The following is a 16,534-nucleotide window of genomic DNA, read 5'->3' as shown; positions in this document are numbered from 1 at the left end:
TAACAATCTGCTACATGAAAATACCTTTTCCATCGTTGAATTATCCTCAGAAGCCAGTCTTTGGCTTGGTCACTAAATTATTTTTTGGGTTTTAGTTGCAGAATCTGCGCTCCTTTGTTGATCACAACCATGAAGCAGACGAAGCCTTAGTTTCTGTCACAAAATTAAGAGCAACCCTAAAACAGCAGGCAAGAGAAACTAAGTGTCAACCAAACCAGCTGCCTGCTTAGGGGTTGGAGTCTGCAAGTGACGAGGTTCGTGCCAACATTGGTCGGCTGGATACAAGCAGACGCGATCTTTGTCGGCAGAGGCGAGGCGCATTACCTAAAGAACCTGCAAATGTATGTGAACTAAATATTACAGATGAATGGAAACGTACGTCTGGTGAACAGTCACGATGATTCTTGTTGCATGACAGTGGTTCAGATGCCTGCAACAGAATGGTTGTAAATGCTACTGATGAGTGCTTGCGATCAATGTGCCGGGCCCGTACGTGGTTCATAGATGGGAACTATGCTATTGCTCCAGAAATTTTCCAGCAACTTTATGTTATTAGAGTACCATTAGGTGAAACAGCAGTTTCCTGGGTGTATGCATTTTGTCAGGAAAGTCACAAAATGTATTTGAAGAACTTCAAAGTGTTGTAGATGGTGTGAAAGGCTAGGATTCACACCAGATCCCACAGAAATTGTATTAGATTTTGAAAAATCCACCATGCAGGCTGTCAGTAGCATTTTAGGTCCTCATGTAACCACTAAAGGATGTTTCTTCCACGTGACGCAAAGTACATGGCGTAAGATACAGGAATTAGGGCTTGTGAATCGGTACCATGAAAATGATGATTGCAGGCTGTTCTGTGGAATGATGGATAGGTTAGCATTTCTTCCATTAGAAAAGGTCCAGGAAGGTATGGCATTTTTTAAGGACAACACTCCTGAAGAATTCGTAGACTTCCTTTCATACTTTGACACGCCATACGTTACAGATACATTCCGTCATGTATGACTTTCTGGAAATAATGAAGATCCAGAAGCACTGCAATGCAATATTCGATGACTGCCACCTCCTTTTTCGCCAGATATATGGAATGTGCACATTAATACCCTAAATGATGCAGCTCGAACAAGCAATATGAGTGAAACCTGGAATTCATCATTCAAGCAGCTTGTTGGTCATTCTCATCCATCTTTTTACACTGTTATTGATAACATTAGGAAGGATGAAGCCCTAGTCAAAACCATGATGCTGCAAGATGACTTGAGGCGAACCTCCAAAGAAGAGAACCAAGAGAAACTATGTTCGTCTTCAGAAGCGTTTAAAGACTCTATGTGAAGATATAGTTGCCGGTAGGAAATCCATAGAGGAATTCCTTCGAGCTGTTGGGCATTGTGTCCGCTTTTGAACCCAGGAGTTTCATTAATTGATTGGTTAATTAATTTCATTAATAATTCATAATTCATTAAATTTTACATTTTTTTTTAAGATTTTAAATATTACCAGTCTAATTATATTATAGTTCAAATAATATGCTTTTTTCCTTTTTAAGTTTTTAATGTTTACATATACTGTTTAACTATTCGGTGAGTTTTTGTCCTCCTTACACATTTTTTGGTGAGTTTTTGTCCGGTGAATAATTGTCCGGTGAGTTTTTGTTCTACACCCGGCATTTGACTTTTCTTTCTGTGGAGATTTCATGTCTTCCCTCTGTATATAGTTTGCTTTCTTTTAGATCTTGTTTCTGGCCGTGCCTCAGCATTTCGAACCCAACTCTATAATTAACAAGGCTTGCCCCCCTTACCCCACCCCAAGGTAAAACATATACAAAAATGCATTATAGTAATAATTCTTTCTTGTGTTTAATTACCATGAATATTGGTTTGGAGTGCTGATCCTTAAGATTAACCATAGTTTGCTATCTTTGTTGGTACTCTAGAAAATTTTGGCTTTGTGTGTTATTTAGGGGGATAGAAAATTATTTGTGATCCAGGGGTTCTTTGAGGCTATAACAAGGCCCACCAATTTGTTTCTTACCTGGTCATAAGATTCAATTTATATTTCCTTTGCTTTTGTTGGTACCTACTCAAGAAGATTTTTGGCTTCGTGTGTTGTTTCTTACCTGACTTGTTTAGGTGTTTTAGGGGTTCTTTGAGGCTGTAATAAGGCTCACTAATATGATCCTTACTTGGTCATAAGATTCGACTTGTATTTCCATTTGTTTTGTGCTGCTCACCAGGAAATTTGTTTGTTTTTATAGGGGTAGAGACATTTATATTTTCTACAGGTTCTTTGAGACTATAAAAAGACTTACCAATGTGTTCAATGGTTCTTTGATGGTCTGATAAGATTCACAGTTTATTTCGGAGCTTTTTATCTTGAAATTTTGGGCCTCGGGTGTTTTTAGGGGAATTGAGAGACACCTTAATGTTCTAGGGGTTCTTTGAGGCTATAGTAAGACTTACCAATGTATTCCATGGTTCTTTGATAGTCTGATAAGATTCACAGTTTATTTCGGAGCTTTTTATCTTGAAATTTTGGGCCTCGGGTGTTTTTAGGGGAATAGAGAGACACCTTAATGTTCTAGGGGTTCTTTGTGGCTATAATTTGACTTACCAATGTGTTCCACGGGTTCTCTCGTGGTTTGATATGATATGCCCTTTATCTCCATCTGCTTTTTGTTGATATTTACTTTACAAAATGTTGGGCTCTGTATTTTTAAGGGGAATAGAGACATTTATATGGTCCCTGGGTTCTTTAATTATCTAATAAGATTCACCATGGTGTTATGTGTGTTTGTGTTGCTAGAAGGAAACTTGGGAATGTCTCGTGCATTAGGGGAAGAATGTTTTGTGGTGTGTTGTTGCTGCAAGGAAATTTGTGGTGTCCTGTGTAGCTTTGTTAGGGAAGAATGTTTGTCTCATTGTTTATTTTTGTGTGTGTGGGTGTGGAGGTGGCTTGTAGTGGATCAGGAGAGTGTGGGAGATTTAGAATGAGTCAGTGTTAGTCCAGAATTACACCCAACTCACTGTACTTGTTGACACCTTTTCTTATATCCACCACAAATTTCTCATTTCTAAGATTTGATCAACTGATTATGGAGCAAGAGGTTAGTAATTTAACAGCAACAGGTTAGTAATTTAGCAGCAAGGGGTTAGGAGTTTAGCAGCTATAGCTTCCTATCCTTAGTGGTTATAGGTTACTATCCTTGGCATTGACAGGTTGATATTTTAGCAGCATCTAGTATAGTATAAAGTCAGGTCATTCTTCCCACCTTCTGTCCTGCCCACCTGGTTAGGGTCAGGTCATGTTAATTGTAACTTGTACAAGTTTTTCTATTTTGTTTCAGCAAGCCCTGGACAAGTTGAATCTTACCTTCGGTGAATTCAATGAAGTCTTCAGCAAGGTGAAACAATCCTTTCAAGTGTTCAAGACAAAAAGCTTTTTCTTCCCACGTCCAGAGTTTACAAAGACGTTTGGAGAACACCTAAAGCAGGTAAGGAAGTCACCTGTGTTTTTAATTATATTTTCCTTATTTACCAAGAAATTTTGCATTAGTTGATAAACAGATATTTATCAATGCTTTTTAGGATTGATGAATATCTGTTTCTATTCTCAGTATCTCTTGCACTGCTTCATTCCTCATTTTCTCTCCTCTCTCTCTCATTATGCTTTTGTGGAAGATATAGAAGTGACTTACAGAGATAAGGGTGATTTTAAAAATGCTTTTGATTTTCCAGACCGAGAGTATGCTCGAGATGATGGGGAACCTGTTAAAGAAGGAAACAGGTGACAAATGTGACGACAAGACCTTCCCAGTTCCTTCACTGAATGCATCAGACCTTCCTCTGCTCCCCAGCCACACCCCAGACCACTCAGGTACCTACACATGGGTTGATGATACTGACTTCTTCCTCATCTTCTTTTCGTTAAATGTCCTTATTTTCTCTTGTGGGATTGGACGAGTTAAGAATCTGACTGCACCCTGATAACTACCAACACCACATAGAGTAACCACTAACTGCTTAACTGTATGTTTTGGTCAGCTAAATATTTTAGCTTGCGTAGTATAAATCATTTGAGGTCATTTGTTAACTGAGGATTATGCTAAAAGGGCATTTCCAATATTCATATAGTATGGAAAGTTATAAGTCAAGACATTTGTGTTTAAAGTGTGTCTTGTTACTCTGCAGACATTCCGGGGAAGACCAGTGGTGTGGCGGGCATCACTCCGCCGGCCTCTGAGGTGGGCAGCGACGAGATCTTGGCCAGGAATCTTGAGAACACATGCGGCGGGATGAAGCGGAAGACCAGAGCCTCCGAGTCACCCCAGAAGAGCAAGAGGCCAAAGAGAAGTTTGATAGACTCCTACCTAATAAAAGATGAGAGTGTTTCTAAGAAGACTAAGGAGGAGGAGGACGAGGAAGAAGAGGAGTTTGAGGTGGAGAGTATAATTGACTTCAAGAAGACACAGGTAAGTTTTGCTCTCTTGAGGCCAGTGGTCAATACTGTGCTTTTTCTTATACTGAGAATTTGTCATAAGTGGGCCTATATTTTACCTAACTAGTATTTTGTAACAGTTTAAAGGGACAAAATTTAACATTTAACAAGATCAAAATATAAGGTATCACACTACAAACCCAGATAACAGTCAAAGAAAGATTACCCTTTGTAAGGTATCTGAAATATCCTTGTCTAAATACAGCATGGCAGAGGCAGCACCAATGGCAGCACTAAAACAAAGCGCACTGGTTTTCCTTGCAGGGCAATTATTTGTATCACGTCACCTGGAAGGGCTACGGTCTGAACGACAGCACATGGGAGCCATCCTCAAACCTCACAAGCTGCGAAGAGTTGCTTCTCGAATTCTTCAAGAGCAGACTCAGGAAGAGGGACAAGGAAGATCCCAAGTCAGAGGAGTAAGTGTTTGTTGTTTCCTGGCACCCTCACACGTTCCTTTGTTACAGTGATTAGCATGCCTAGCTGCGAATATGCACCCAGGTTCGAATCCGGGCCTGGGCAGTTGACGTACATCACACTGCTGTTTCACCCTCCCTTTTGGGTTGGTCGATAAGGACATAGGGCTATATTACAAGTTGAATCCGAGAATTCAGGTTCCTGCAGAGTTATTCATCCTGAACTCTTTAGGGACCCGAAACTTCTCGAATTCGACTTGTAATATGGTCCATTGAGTAGATAGTGAGTAACATGCATAGAATTTTGTCTCACCACCTTTATCTTAGCTGCAGGAGGGTCCAAATTCAATTCAACAAAAATAAATGTCAAGAGGGAAAGATCAGTGTGTGAAATATTTTTATACAGTGATGAATAAGAGAACCAATTCAGTTATACCCCATATATCTCTATCTTCTCCTTCCTAACACTGGGGATGCCTTCTCTGTTACAGTTTATCTACCTATCTACATTATGACCCCAGTATTAAGGACACCATCCGGAGGGCCATGTTTGACTACCTGTCTGAGCCCTCTGAAGAGGACTACAAGAGTATTCTCATGCAAGTCATTTCATCCAAAGCAACAACAACAACTCAGAAATCTCAGGACCTAGATGAGCTGATTGAGAAGACTTTGATTACAAGGAAGGTAAGGCATCAAGACTCCTCTCCTGAAACTGACCCCTCTTCTGGCCCCTCATTCTTTTTCTTTTGAAGTCTGAAGTCTTTCTTCGTTGATTTTTACATAAGTTGTTGGCAGTCATGTGTTTGAAGATACTCTAAACTTAACCTTACCTTACAAAACCCCAAATAATTACCGTACATATTGACTCAGAAAAATCACATTTGTTTCCTTACTAATGAGACTATATATAACACACTGAAGTCTTTCTTTGTTGATTTTTACCGTTGCTGGCAGTCATGTGTTTGAAGATACCCTAAACTTAACCTAACCTAACAAAACCCTAAATAGTTACTGTACATCTTGACCCAGAAAAATCACATCTGCATCCTTACTAATGAGACTGTCTATATAACAAAGTGACCTCATTCTTTGTTGATCTATACCATACATATAGTATTTATACCCTAACTTCTCCAATACCAGAGGGACCGTTACTACAAGTACCTGAGGCAGCTGCTGGAGGATAAGCTGACGAAGGAGCTGAGGAGTAAGCGCGACGTCCAGATGGCGGAGCTACGCAAGTGGGAGCGGAAGATCAACACCATCTGCTCCGACCCGGCCAAGCTGTGCGTGGAGAACACCGTTGACCTGGAGCTGCCGCCTATGGATTTCAAGTACATCAACGAGTGCTTGGTATGTTGATTCTCAGTATTTGCGATTTTCTTCTTCCTCTTTTTCTTCTACTCCTTCTTCTTCTTCTCCTTCTTCATCATCTCTATCTTCTTGTCCATCATCATCACCTACATTATATAGTCACTCTCCTGTCTCTCCCTCCTCCTCCTCTTGCTTCTCCTCCTCCTCCTTTTCTTCCTCAAACAAACAATAGTGTGCATTTGTGTTTGAGATATATTTACTCATCTATTGCAGTGTTTCTTTTTTTACTTATTTTATTTATTTATTTATTTATTATTATTTTTGTACCCCCAGGCTGGCGAGGGAGTGACCATCCCGTCAGACCCTCCCGTGGGGTGCGAGTGCGAGGACTGCTCCACCAGCAAGGGGTGCTGTGCCAGCCAGATGGGCTCTTGGACCCCCTACACCAAATATGGCAAACTTAGGGTAATTATGAGTAGGGTTTGGTATTCATCAGTTTGCCTGTGCAAGTTGTGGAAATATTAAACTCCTTCGCTGCAATTGACACAGATTTGGTGTTCACTGGTAGCCTGGTAACATATACTCCCAGGTCTTTCTCTGCCTCTGTGGTGGATAGTGAAGTGTTTCCCATGTGGTATTGGTATGCTGGATTTCCCCTCCCAAGGTGCATGGCTTTACATTTTTCTTCATTGAAATGTGGCAACCACTTTTTGTTCCATTCCTGTAGCCTAGTGATGTCTTGTAGGAAATCCGCAGTCAAGGGGTTAAAATGTTGTGTGAGGTGTCCGTAAGGAACAGAGCCATTTTTTTCTAGTTTGCACTTTGAAAGGCATCACAACAACACATCCCAAGATCAAGAAACATGTTGGTAGGGAAAAGTGACCTTGTATTTGGTGTACTGAGGGTCACTTTTCCCTGCCCCTTGTTCCCTCTTATATTATTATTCCACGGATGTGTAGACTGGCCTGCCTCTCCTAGTGCAAACAGGGATAAAAATATCATTGTCCCTTATACCCGTTCTCCTCCACATGCCTCATATATATGATTATTTAAAGGTAGAATATAAATGTATGTGTAGCTACTGATAAGGTGTTCATAAGACTGGTAGAGTGTATTAACTTGAGCTTGGTCCTGACAGATTTCTCTTGGTACTCCCATCTATGAGTGCAACAAGCGGTGTTCCTGCGGCCCCAACTGCTCCAATAGGGTGGTGCAGAAAGGCCGCAACATCAGCCTCTGCATCTTCCGCACTGCCAATGGCCGGGGCTGGGGCGTGAAGGCCATGGAGAACATCAAGAAGGACTCCCTCGTGACGGAATATGTCGGGGAAGTCATATCATCAGAAGAGGCTGAGAGGAGAGGGAAGATTTATGGTCAGTGGCACGGCAGATAAATTTGTGTTTGAAAAGCTTTGATAATCTCTGGCAGTGCATGTGACTAATTGTTCATCTGTACTAATAACATGATTTGCTAGTTTCACCATTTTTCTTTTTTTACCCAGATAGCAAAAGTAGTAATGTTTGACCACCAGTAATTCAATCCACTATGACTTATTCTTGTTCTGTTCTAATAACATGTTTTGCTAGTTTCACCAGTTGACAGCTCTTGTTTTCCTTTTTTCATAGATGCCAAGAGTAGTATAATGTTTGACCACCAGTAATTTAATCCATATTTATAACATTTCTTTCCTACATTTCTTTTCTTTCTTTCTCTTTTTCTTTCCTTTCCTACATTTCTTCTTTTATCTTTCTTTTTCCTTTCTCCTTTTCCTCTTTTCTTTCTTACATTTCGTTCTTCCCATTTTCCTCCCCCTGTATCTATAACATTTCTTTTCTTTTCTACAGATGCTCAGAACTGTACCTATTTATTTGACCTTGACTACAATAAGGGGGACCAGAACCCTTACACAGTGGATGCTGCAAAGTGTGGCAATGTCTCCCACTTCATCAACCACTCTGTAAGTTGCTGTCGTGTCCCTTGATGACATGTTATTCTATTTACTTTGCTTCAACTGTTTTCTATGTGTTGTCTCAGTCGTTATCTATATTGTGTCTCAGCTATTACATATGTTTCAGCCATTATCTTGATTTGAATATTATTGTAGTTTATTTTCACACTGATTGGATTGGGTTATAGCGCTATGCAACAAAGACAAGTGGTTAACCCGGTAGCTGTGGGGATCGTGTTTCTTAAAGGCCCCTCTAAGCGAGAAAAATGAGAAAAAATCATCACTCACACGAACCATTTCATAATATATATCAACACATTTGTGATCAGTTTATTCATCATCTATTTTTTGGGTTTATATCAGGGCAAAAATTTGGCCTGTCGCTGGTGCATAGTAAAGCCACAAATTTGGCCCGTCGCTGCTACCGGGTTAATCATAAGTTTGAAATGGTAATAGGTGAAGTTTTATGAAGAGAAGAAATGTTATGTTAGTATTAGAGAGGAATACAGAACAGATTGTGAAAGGAAGGGAAGTAAAGACAGGGAGGAAAGTATAAGGGAGAGTACCATGTAGTTAAGTGAGCTGAGGGTTGTAACTCAAGGGGCTTATGCTTCTACCCTCACACTGGGCCCCAACCTCAGTCCTCAAATCTCCCCAATAGCTTCAGTGGACATGGTGGTTGTGGGTTCCCTCAGAGTAATTCCTTATTCCAGTTCTAACCTTTATGAGCACAAACAGTTATTTGACTCTGGTACGTTATATAAAAAAAACAGAATGTAGTAATTATTTTTCTTGTGTCTATCTTGCAGTGTGATCCTAACCTGGTGGTGTTCAATGTGTGGGTGAACTGCCTTGACCCAGACCTCCCCCGCCTGGCCCTGTTTGCCTCGCAGGACATCAAGAAAGGCGAAGAACTCACTTTTGACTACAACTCAGGCCTGGAAACTGAAGCAAATGCACTGAAAGGTATTGTTTCTTCTTCTTTCGTTTAGTGTTCCATATATTCCCTTATGGGGTTGGACAGGCTATGAATCTACCACTCTTAACAATCTCCCTTCATCTGTATTTCCTCCTGCCTACAATCACTTTCAAGAGGAGAGTATCAGGACACCTCCTCCCGAAATTGACTTCTCTTTTGGCCACTCCTTTTAACTCTTTTAATAGGAGGAGTGATTTGTGGGCTTTTTTTTCATTATTGTATTCTTTTTTTTGCCCTTGATCTGTTTCCTTTACTGTAAAAAAAAAAAAAAAAAAAAAAAAAAAAAAAAAAATAATTTACTCTCCCCTTGATGTTCGCCCTTCTCATGTCCTCCTCCACATACTGTTTCCAGGTCTTCTTCAGTCTTCCAGTTGGTCTCCCTTCTACCTTCTCCCTTTTCTCCTCCCACCTTCTCTCGATTGGGGTTTCAGCAATGTCGTCTTAATGTTCTTGCTTTCTCATAACGGTGAAATAAGGTAAATGTGGTATGCTCTGATTTCTTCTTTGACTGTTGAGTTAGATTTGTATTTATTGAGCTAATTCTCTATTGCATCATATTTCTTTGATGAATCTCACTGTTTATTGGATCAGGAACTATTTTCACCTGCTTATTTCACTCGTTTCCTGTTTTGATGCATTTCTTATTTGTTTGCATTATTCCAGACATCAAAGGGGAAGAATGCTTGACCCCAGAGAAGAAAGAGTCACAGGATGCGTCATCAGAGTTGTTCATGAAGACTCCGAAAGGAAACCGAGGCTTGCAGTATGGCAAGACTCTGTGCAAGTGTGGTGCTGCTAACTGCCGGCAATACTTCTTTTAGTAGTTATTTTATCTAGCGGTGTTTCATTTTTTTGGTAGTATTCTTTCTTAACACACTAGCTCGGCAACTAGTATGTATTTCTCAAAACATTTTCCTCATCCTACCACCCACCCATAACATTACATTGCATCCCAGTTGTAAACATCAATTATTTGAGTCTTCGTTAGTGTATTTGTTTGAATTCATGTCATTATTATGAGAGTTTTATTTATCTCCTTACCTTGATCCTTTTAGAAGTAAGCCATGACAGAGGTTTGCCTCCAGTTCCAAGCAGATTAATTATGTGCCATCATTTGTCATTGTTGGACTTCCGCTAATAGCTTCATTTTGTTCAGCTCAGAGGCATTTTCACTGATACATTCACCTCTCACTTCATTCTCATTTTTTTCTTGGATATTTTACTTATCCATTCCCTTTATTTTATTACCATTTTGTTGCATGTCTTTTCACTCATTCTGTCCTCAACTATTTATTTTTTCTGCCATCTGTGCTGAACAAGATAATATTAAACTTGTCTTGGTGCATACAGCTTGATCCGAACTTGTACATTTCTCCAAGATTACTGCCAACCTTTCCTGGTATGGCTTTCATGAATGGGCAGGTGGCTCTTTTAGCTGAGTGCTTGAGCAGTTGTGCATGGCAGACCCTTCAAGTAGGCAGCTTCTGGCTACTGGGTTGCAAATGGCAGATGCTGATCTACCCATAAACAAAGGCCCAACCTCTCTTTGTGAGGTCAGAGAGGCTATGACAAGATTGAGGGGTGAAAAAACATCTGTATTTGTAGCATCTATGCGGAGCTGCTCAAAACTGAGGTGAGGCCATTATCCGTGCAAACTGCATGCAGTCTTGACTGCTTTATGGCAGTCTGGCACCATTCCTCTTAACTGAATGAAGGGGCTGGTCATCCCTATCTGGAGCCTTCTTGTCCCTGTACTAGCCCCATAGTACCCTCTTCTTTTAAAATTTCTTGCTGGGCAAGTGTCCAATTCGAAACACTGTGGAAAGCAGCTTACAATGTCCTTTCATGAAGATTGGATGATACTGACAAATTCTCTTCATGACCTGGGAAGGTTTGGTCACTTTGATTACATTGGCTGTTGTTTGTGAGATGGAGAGGCTGAGCATTGGTCATGTCCTGATTTCTATCTTGAAAAAACTCAGATTTAGAGCTGAATCCTCTCAAGGGTCTACAATCAAGTAGACAGATATGTGTGACTGAATGAGTTGGTTGGCATAAAAGTGTGTGTGTGTGTGTCTGTGTCTGTGAAGGATGGCGTGGCCCATTTCACTGTATGATCTTCTTTCCTTTAATTATTGCTACTTAAAGTTTGTGGTACCTTCTCCCTGTTTGGTGTGGTAATCAGGTTGATGGGAGCTTCAGACTTTTATGTTTATTTAAGTTGTACAAGGTTTTCAAAACCCAAGGAATCAATTTTTAATATTAATGCACATACAGATATTTTCTAAAATTATTTTGTACATAAAATGTGTTGTATAATTCAGTAATTTCATGTGTTGTACACAAAAAATAATGGCTCAAAAGATGCCAACTCACAGCATATGTGAAAGCTCATTACATTAGGGTACTGGAGTGGTGTGATTTTATAACGGTATATTTATGATTAAAACCTGTGAGACGTACAACCTTAATTTCATGAGGAGTTAATATCCACAGCTGCACAATTTGACTGAAGTCAGTGTCGCAAGGTGAATTTTTGGCTACCGGGTAAAGCTGATATCAACATACTTTAGTACGTAATTATGTTACGTATTTGTTTTCTCTGCATCAGATTTTTAATTTTCATGGTACAAATTTCTATACAATTCTTAGTAGTTAAGTCTAGGTATGGTTTTAGTACTTAGTTTCATCTTGATAGAACCACCATTGCCAAGGTTGGAATGGAGAGACCCTTGGAGCACACTGACTGAGACTTTTGTGTTCTTTCATATTACTATTGATGTGTTTCTTCTTGAGCAACAGTTACTTCTTAAAGTGACTGTAAAATTCTGTGTAATTATGGTTAGGGTGCTGCTCTATCTTAAGATAAATATATGTGTCTCATGAAAAAGCAGTGTCGTTTTACTGTCTGAGTTGACCCATGTGTCTCGTCAGGTCCAACAGGAATGCCAAAAATGTGCCTGCCAAACCGTGTTGTAAACCTCTTGTGCAATAATGAAAATGCATGCTACTTAATGTAGATCTCCATTAGCATAGAGTGAGTATCTTATTATCATGGCTAATTAAATAAAAGCAAATTACAGTACAGATATATTTGTATCAATAGAGAAGTGTGCATGCTATACAACTCTTCTTTCTATCAAGAGCAAGGACAGAAAATGTTCTTATATTAAAACAAAACTCTACCCATACACTTACGCATGTAATACTGTGAAGTAGACATGAGGTGAAGAATATGCATACTAGTTCTTCAGGAACTACCCAGCACAGTGATCAGTGGCATGTGCATTCATGATGCAGTGCCTCCTAGATCAGCAATATACAGGAGAAGGTAATAACAAGAATATAAATTTCTGTACAGTTTTGTTCCACATAGAGGGTGACTGAATATAGCAGAAATATCGAAAATATAATAAAGAATGTCCGCATCCCCCACACCAAGCTGGGGTACAGGGAGACTAAAGAACGTCTAAAAATGAAAGATTGCCCAGGTTAATGGGTCCCATTACCATTTTTAGCATTTACCTATATTTATATCACACACACACATTCCATTATTCATATTTCCAACAGGCGCCCATTCAGCCACACATGTATCTCACGATATAACAAATTGCAAACCCTGCCAATAATGGTCTGGTTCCAAATAATTTGTTTGCACAAAATTCGAGGGGGATACACATTACTGCTGCTGTTGCTGCAACCACTAGATGTAATGTTGAATAGTAAGTGAAGGAAAAGGAAAGGACACCAATTTGCCACTATATATATATATATATATATATATATATAGATATATATCTATATATATATATATATATATATATATATATATATATATATATATATATATATATATATATATATATATATATATATATATATATATATATATATATATATATATATATATAAAGAAAACTAGTAGCAGTAGTAGTAATAGTAGAAGTTGTGATAGTAGGTGGTATTGTAGTAGCAATAATAATAATGATAAAAGTAAATAATAGTAGCCTATTACAAATTCAGTACGTAGCTTGCTTGGTCGGTCATTGGTCCTCGGAAGCCAATTTCATTGTGAACACACAAGACAATACGGTTTCGAGGTTCACGCGTGTACTACCGTCATCGTGTTACCTTCGGCTCACCAAACAAACCACCAAAATAACCAGGTATTAATAGCACCTGAGCTCCCACCATAATCATCACCAGGTGTATTTGCTGCGCTCCGACTGACTTTAATCATCTTCTCTCATCGCAGTACATGTGTCTGGTGCTGCTGTTGTAATGTTTGTTCAGTGACTGTCATTACAGAAGTAGTTCAGACGGAGCGGCACCCACGAGACGTTTCAGTGGTGGCGCTGTTTGCCTGAGACGTGCGCTTGGTTAGAGGGCGCGGCGATAACCTTAGAACCACTGCTTTAAGCTCCTCTCTGGCCTGGGGGCATCGCACTCTCACATCAATAAACGGTTCTTGCACTTCAGTTCTTTACAATCTTGCTGAATGAAGGCTGTAGCATTACTGCCTCGGGCCGTCACTTGGAGAGAGGGACGGTAGGACACAAGCACCGGCTCCGACCTCGACGGCGCAACGCTCGTTTGGCGTTCGCAACTCTCCACGTAGAGAGGGTAATTATTAACCCGGTAGCAGCGGGGATCATGTTTCTTAATGGTCCCTCTAAGCGAGAAAAATCAGAAAAAATCATCCCTCACACAAACCACGTCATAATATATATAAAAATATTTGTGATCAGATTATGTATCACCTATTTTTTGGGGTTTGTATCATGGCACAAATTTGGCTCGTCGCTGCTACCGGGTTAAGAGGCATTCATACCCTTATGTTTACGTACGCTGCCGTTATTTGGCGTCCACTTTACTTCATTCCGCCTATAGTAGTACTGTGGCACGCTACCCTAGTTCCGTCACCTCCCTTCGCCTCGGTGCAGGGGTTCTCGATGAGTCCAACACTCGCACATCAGGCTACTTTTTCCTGCTTTGGTGGCTGTCTGTGCTGCCCCGCCTGTGGCCTTGACCGTGGCGGGCAGCAGCGTCGGGGTGGACAGTCGAACTAAGACGCCGACTCGGGCTGCGGCGGCCGTTCTGGCTGTGGCGGTCATCTTGATTGTGGCGGTCACTGGGGCTGCGATCCTCCCTAGGGCTGTTGCTTCCCTTGTGCTTGTGGCAGTGCGGGCAGTGGTGTTGCCTGAAGGGGCTGCGGCTGCTACGGAGGCTGGGGTGCCGGTGGGGGCTGCGGCGGGAGTGTGAGTGGTGGTAGCGGTGCGGGCTGAGGTGCGTCTCCTTGCGGCGGTCCTCAGGCGGGCTCAAGTACTCCCGCCGGCTGGAGTGACCGTGACCTTCGTGACCCTCGTGATCTGCTGCGTCGTGGTGGCCGTGGTGATGAGTGTGCATCGGGAGGCTGTCATGGCCGGTGGAGTGGCGTCGGGCAGCCATGGTCCTGACCGGTACCTTCCTTCGGACTGTCAAGCCTGTGAGAGGGAGGGAAAGAAAGGCAGAGCAGAGCGCCCGGTGCCAGCAGACTAGCGCGCGCCCTCCTCGCTTAGGACGTGGCGGTGTAAGCGACATCTAAAAGTTACAGCAAGTTGCAGAATTCTTGGCGTGTAGTTGCTCTCGAGCGAAAATACACCCTCTTTATTGGCAGGATTCCCTGTCTCCAGATGCCAAGCACTGCCCTTGGGAACCATATATACGACCCTCATGCACAGCGAGGAAACGTAGAAACACACAGTACCATAACCTCCACATCGACCTCGTTTACGAACTGATGCATACAAGGTCCTATAATTCAAACCATCAACTCTGAAGCTGAGAAAACCAAGCTGGGTTGAGATAAACGTGAGAACTCGGTGTTACATCAAGCGGCGGGAAGCGTCTGGGGTAGAGGGAAGGGGAGGAGGAGGCGACAGACACGAGACTGCAGTGCGACTGTCCCTCAAAATAGTAATGTTTGGACCCAAGCATCAAGAAGGACAGGTAATAATGGCGTCCCGTGGTGGTGACATGTGTAAGCTATACCTGGTGTGTGTATATATGCCGGTATTTTAAGGACACACACACACACACACACACACACACACACACACTTCTTGCTAGACAGACACGCCAATAAACACTCGGTTACACAAAAGTAATGGAGATGTCCCAGATTCTCTCTCTCTCTCTCTCTCTCTCTCTCTCTCTCTCTCTCTCTCTCTCTCTCTCTCTCTCTCATATTCAGAAAGGAGATGAGACAAATAACTAAAATTTCTGGCCTTGTATGTTACGTATTATTATTATTATTATTATTATTATTATTATTATTATTACGTACAGTGGGTGTGGTTAAATATAAGAGTCAGCCACCATATTGGAACCCTTTCCAAAATATTCGCGTTTTTGTCGGTAACATATTAATAGATTATAAACTTTTTCTCTTTTTTTATAACATGTGGCATGGGGGCGGCGAAGGTTTGGTGTCCTTATTGGGAGAGAGAGAGAGAGAGAGAGAGAGAGAGAGAGAGAGAGAGAGAGAGAGAGAGAGAGAGAGAGAGAGAGAGAGAGAGAGAGAGAGAGAGAGAGAGTTACGTAGTACCTATACCTACTCATTGTTTACAGCACCGTCCCAGATATATTCTTTTTTTTCTCTCCCCAACAAACACACACATTGTCCCCATTTTTACTTTACTATATTCCTCAAGCCACTGGTATATAGGCCACTAGAGGTGACGGTTCTACAACGGAATAAGTATAACACAAGTAAATGTTTGTTTTCATATATATTTTTTTGTTGAATATAACTTTTACACTAATACATATACCCAACACTAATACTATCAATCAATACTATATTTTATACCAGGTAAGGTAAGCCCCATATAGGTGTGTACGTGTGGGGAGGGAGGGAGAGTTCTCTGTATTATCCCTTTATTATTAAGTTACAGAAGCGTATGATATTACTGCGCGTGGCCCCAGTGCTCATCTCCGTATCATCGCCCCATTATTGATGCGCCGTATCTGTTTCTAATGGTCCCCGCGCTTAGGAGATTTTTTACTGTTGGGCGCCACGTTATATTCACGCTCAGAAGTGAAACACGTGTTGCTGTCTGCGCTGGTAGACAACGCACCCCCTGAATGATACGCCAACAGTAAAAATATCCTTCCCACGCCTGTGGATACGCCGTGCTGTGTAGCGACCAGAAATTCTACGGACATATTCACCAACATTTCGGGACTCACACAAGCACAATGGACATGGCTTTCGTAGAGGTTGTGTTAGTATTTCCATGGAGTTTTGTGAGCCTAGTGATAGTTTGACAAGGCATCTACATCATGAACGTGAAAACACTCATGAGAACCCGACTATTCTCCTTTGTGGTTTTTGTA

General features: G+C 41.2%; 2 protein-coding genes across 2 annotated transcripts; one reads left to right on the top strand and one right to left on the bottom strand.

Annotated features, from left to right (window-relative positions):
• Nucleotides 1–3,752: 3,752 nt before the first annotated feature.
• Nucleotides 3,753–8,875, top strand: LOC127003634 (histone-lysine N-methyltransferase SUV39H2-like). Its single transcript, XM_050870543.1, has 6 exons — nucleotides 3,753–3,873; nucleotides 4,188–4,468; nucleotides 6,057–6,266; nucleotides 7,393–7,600; nucleotides 8,072–8,184; nucleotides 8,837–8,875. Exons 1-6 carry the CDS (start codon nucleotides 3,753–3,755, stop codon nucleotides 8,873–8,875), a joined length of 972 nt encoding a protein of 323 aa, XP_050726500.1.
• A 5,259-nt stretch (nucleotides 8,876–14,134) lies between these two features.
• LOC127003633 (histidine-rich glycoprotein-like) lies at nucleotides 14,135–14,605 on the bottom strand. The gene has a single exon (XM_050870541.1). It carries the CDS (start codon nucleotides 14,603–14,605, stop codon nucleotides 14,135–14,137), a length of 471 nt encoding a protein of 156 aa, XP_050726498.1.
• Nucleotides 14,606–16,534: the final 1,929 nt, after the last annotated feature.

This window comes from Eriocheir sinensis, chromosome 25, assembly GCF_024679095.1.
Source record: "Eriocheir sinensis breed Jianghai 21 chromosome 25, ASM2467909v1, whole genome shotgun sequence".
In the NCBI taxonomy this organism is placed as follows: domain Eukaryota; kingdom Metazoa; phylum Arthropoda; class Malacostraca; order Decapoda; family Varunidae; genus Eriocheir; species Eriocheir sinensis.
The sequence above is the reverse complement of the archived record's forward strand: the minus strand, read 5'-3'. Positions and strand labels throughout refer to the sequence as shown.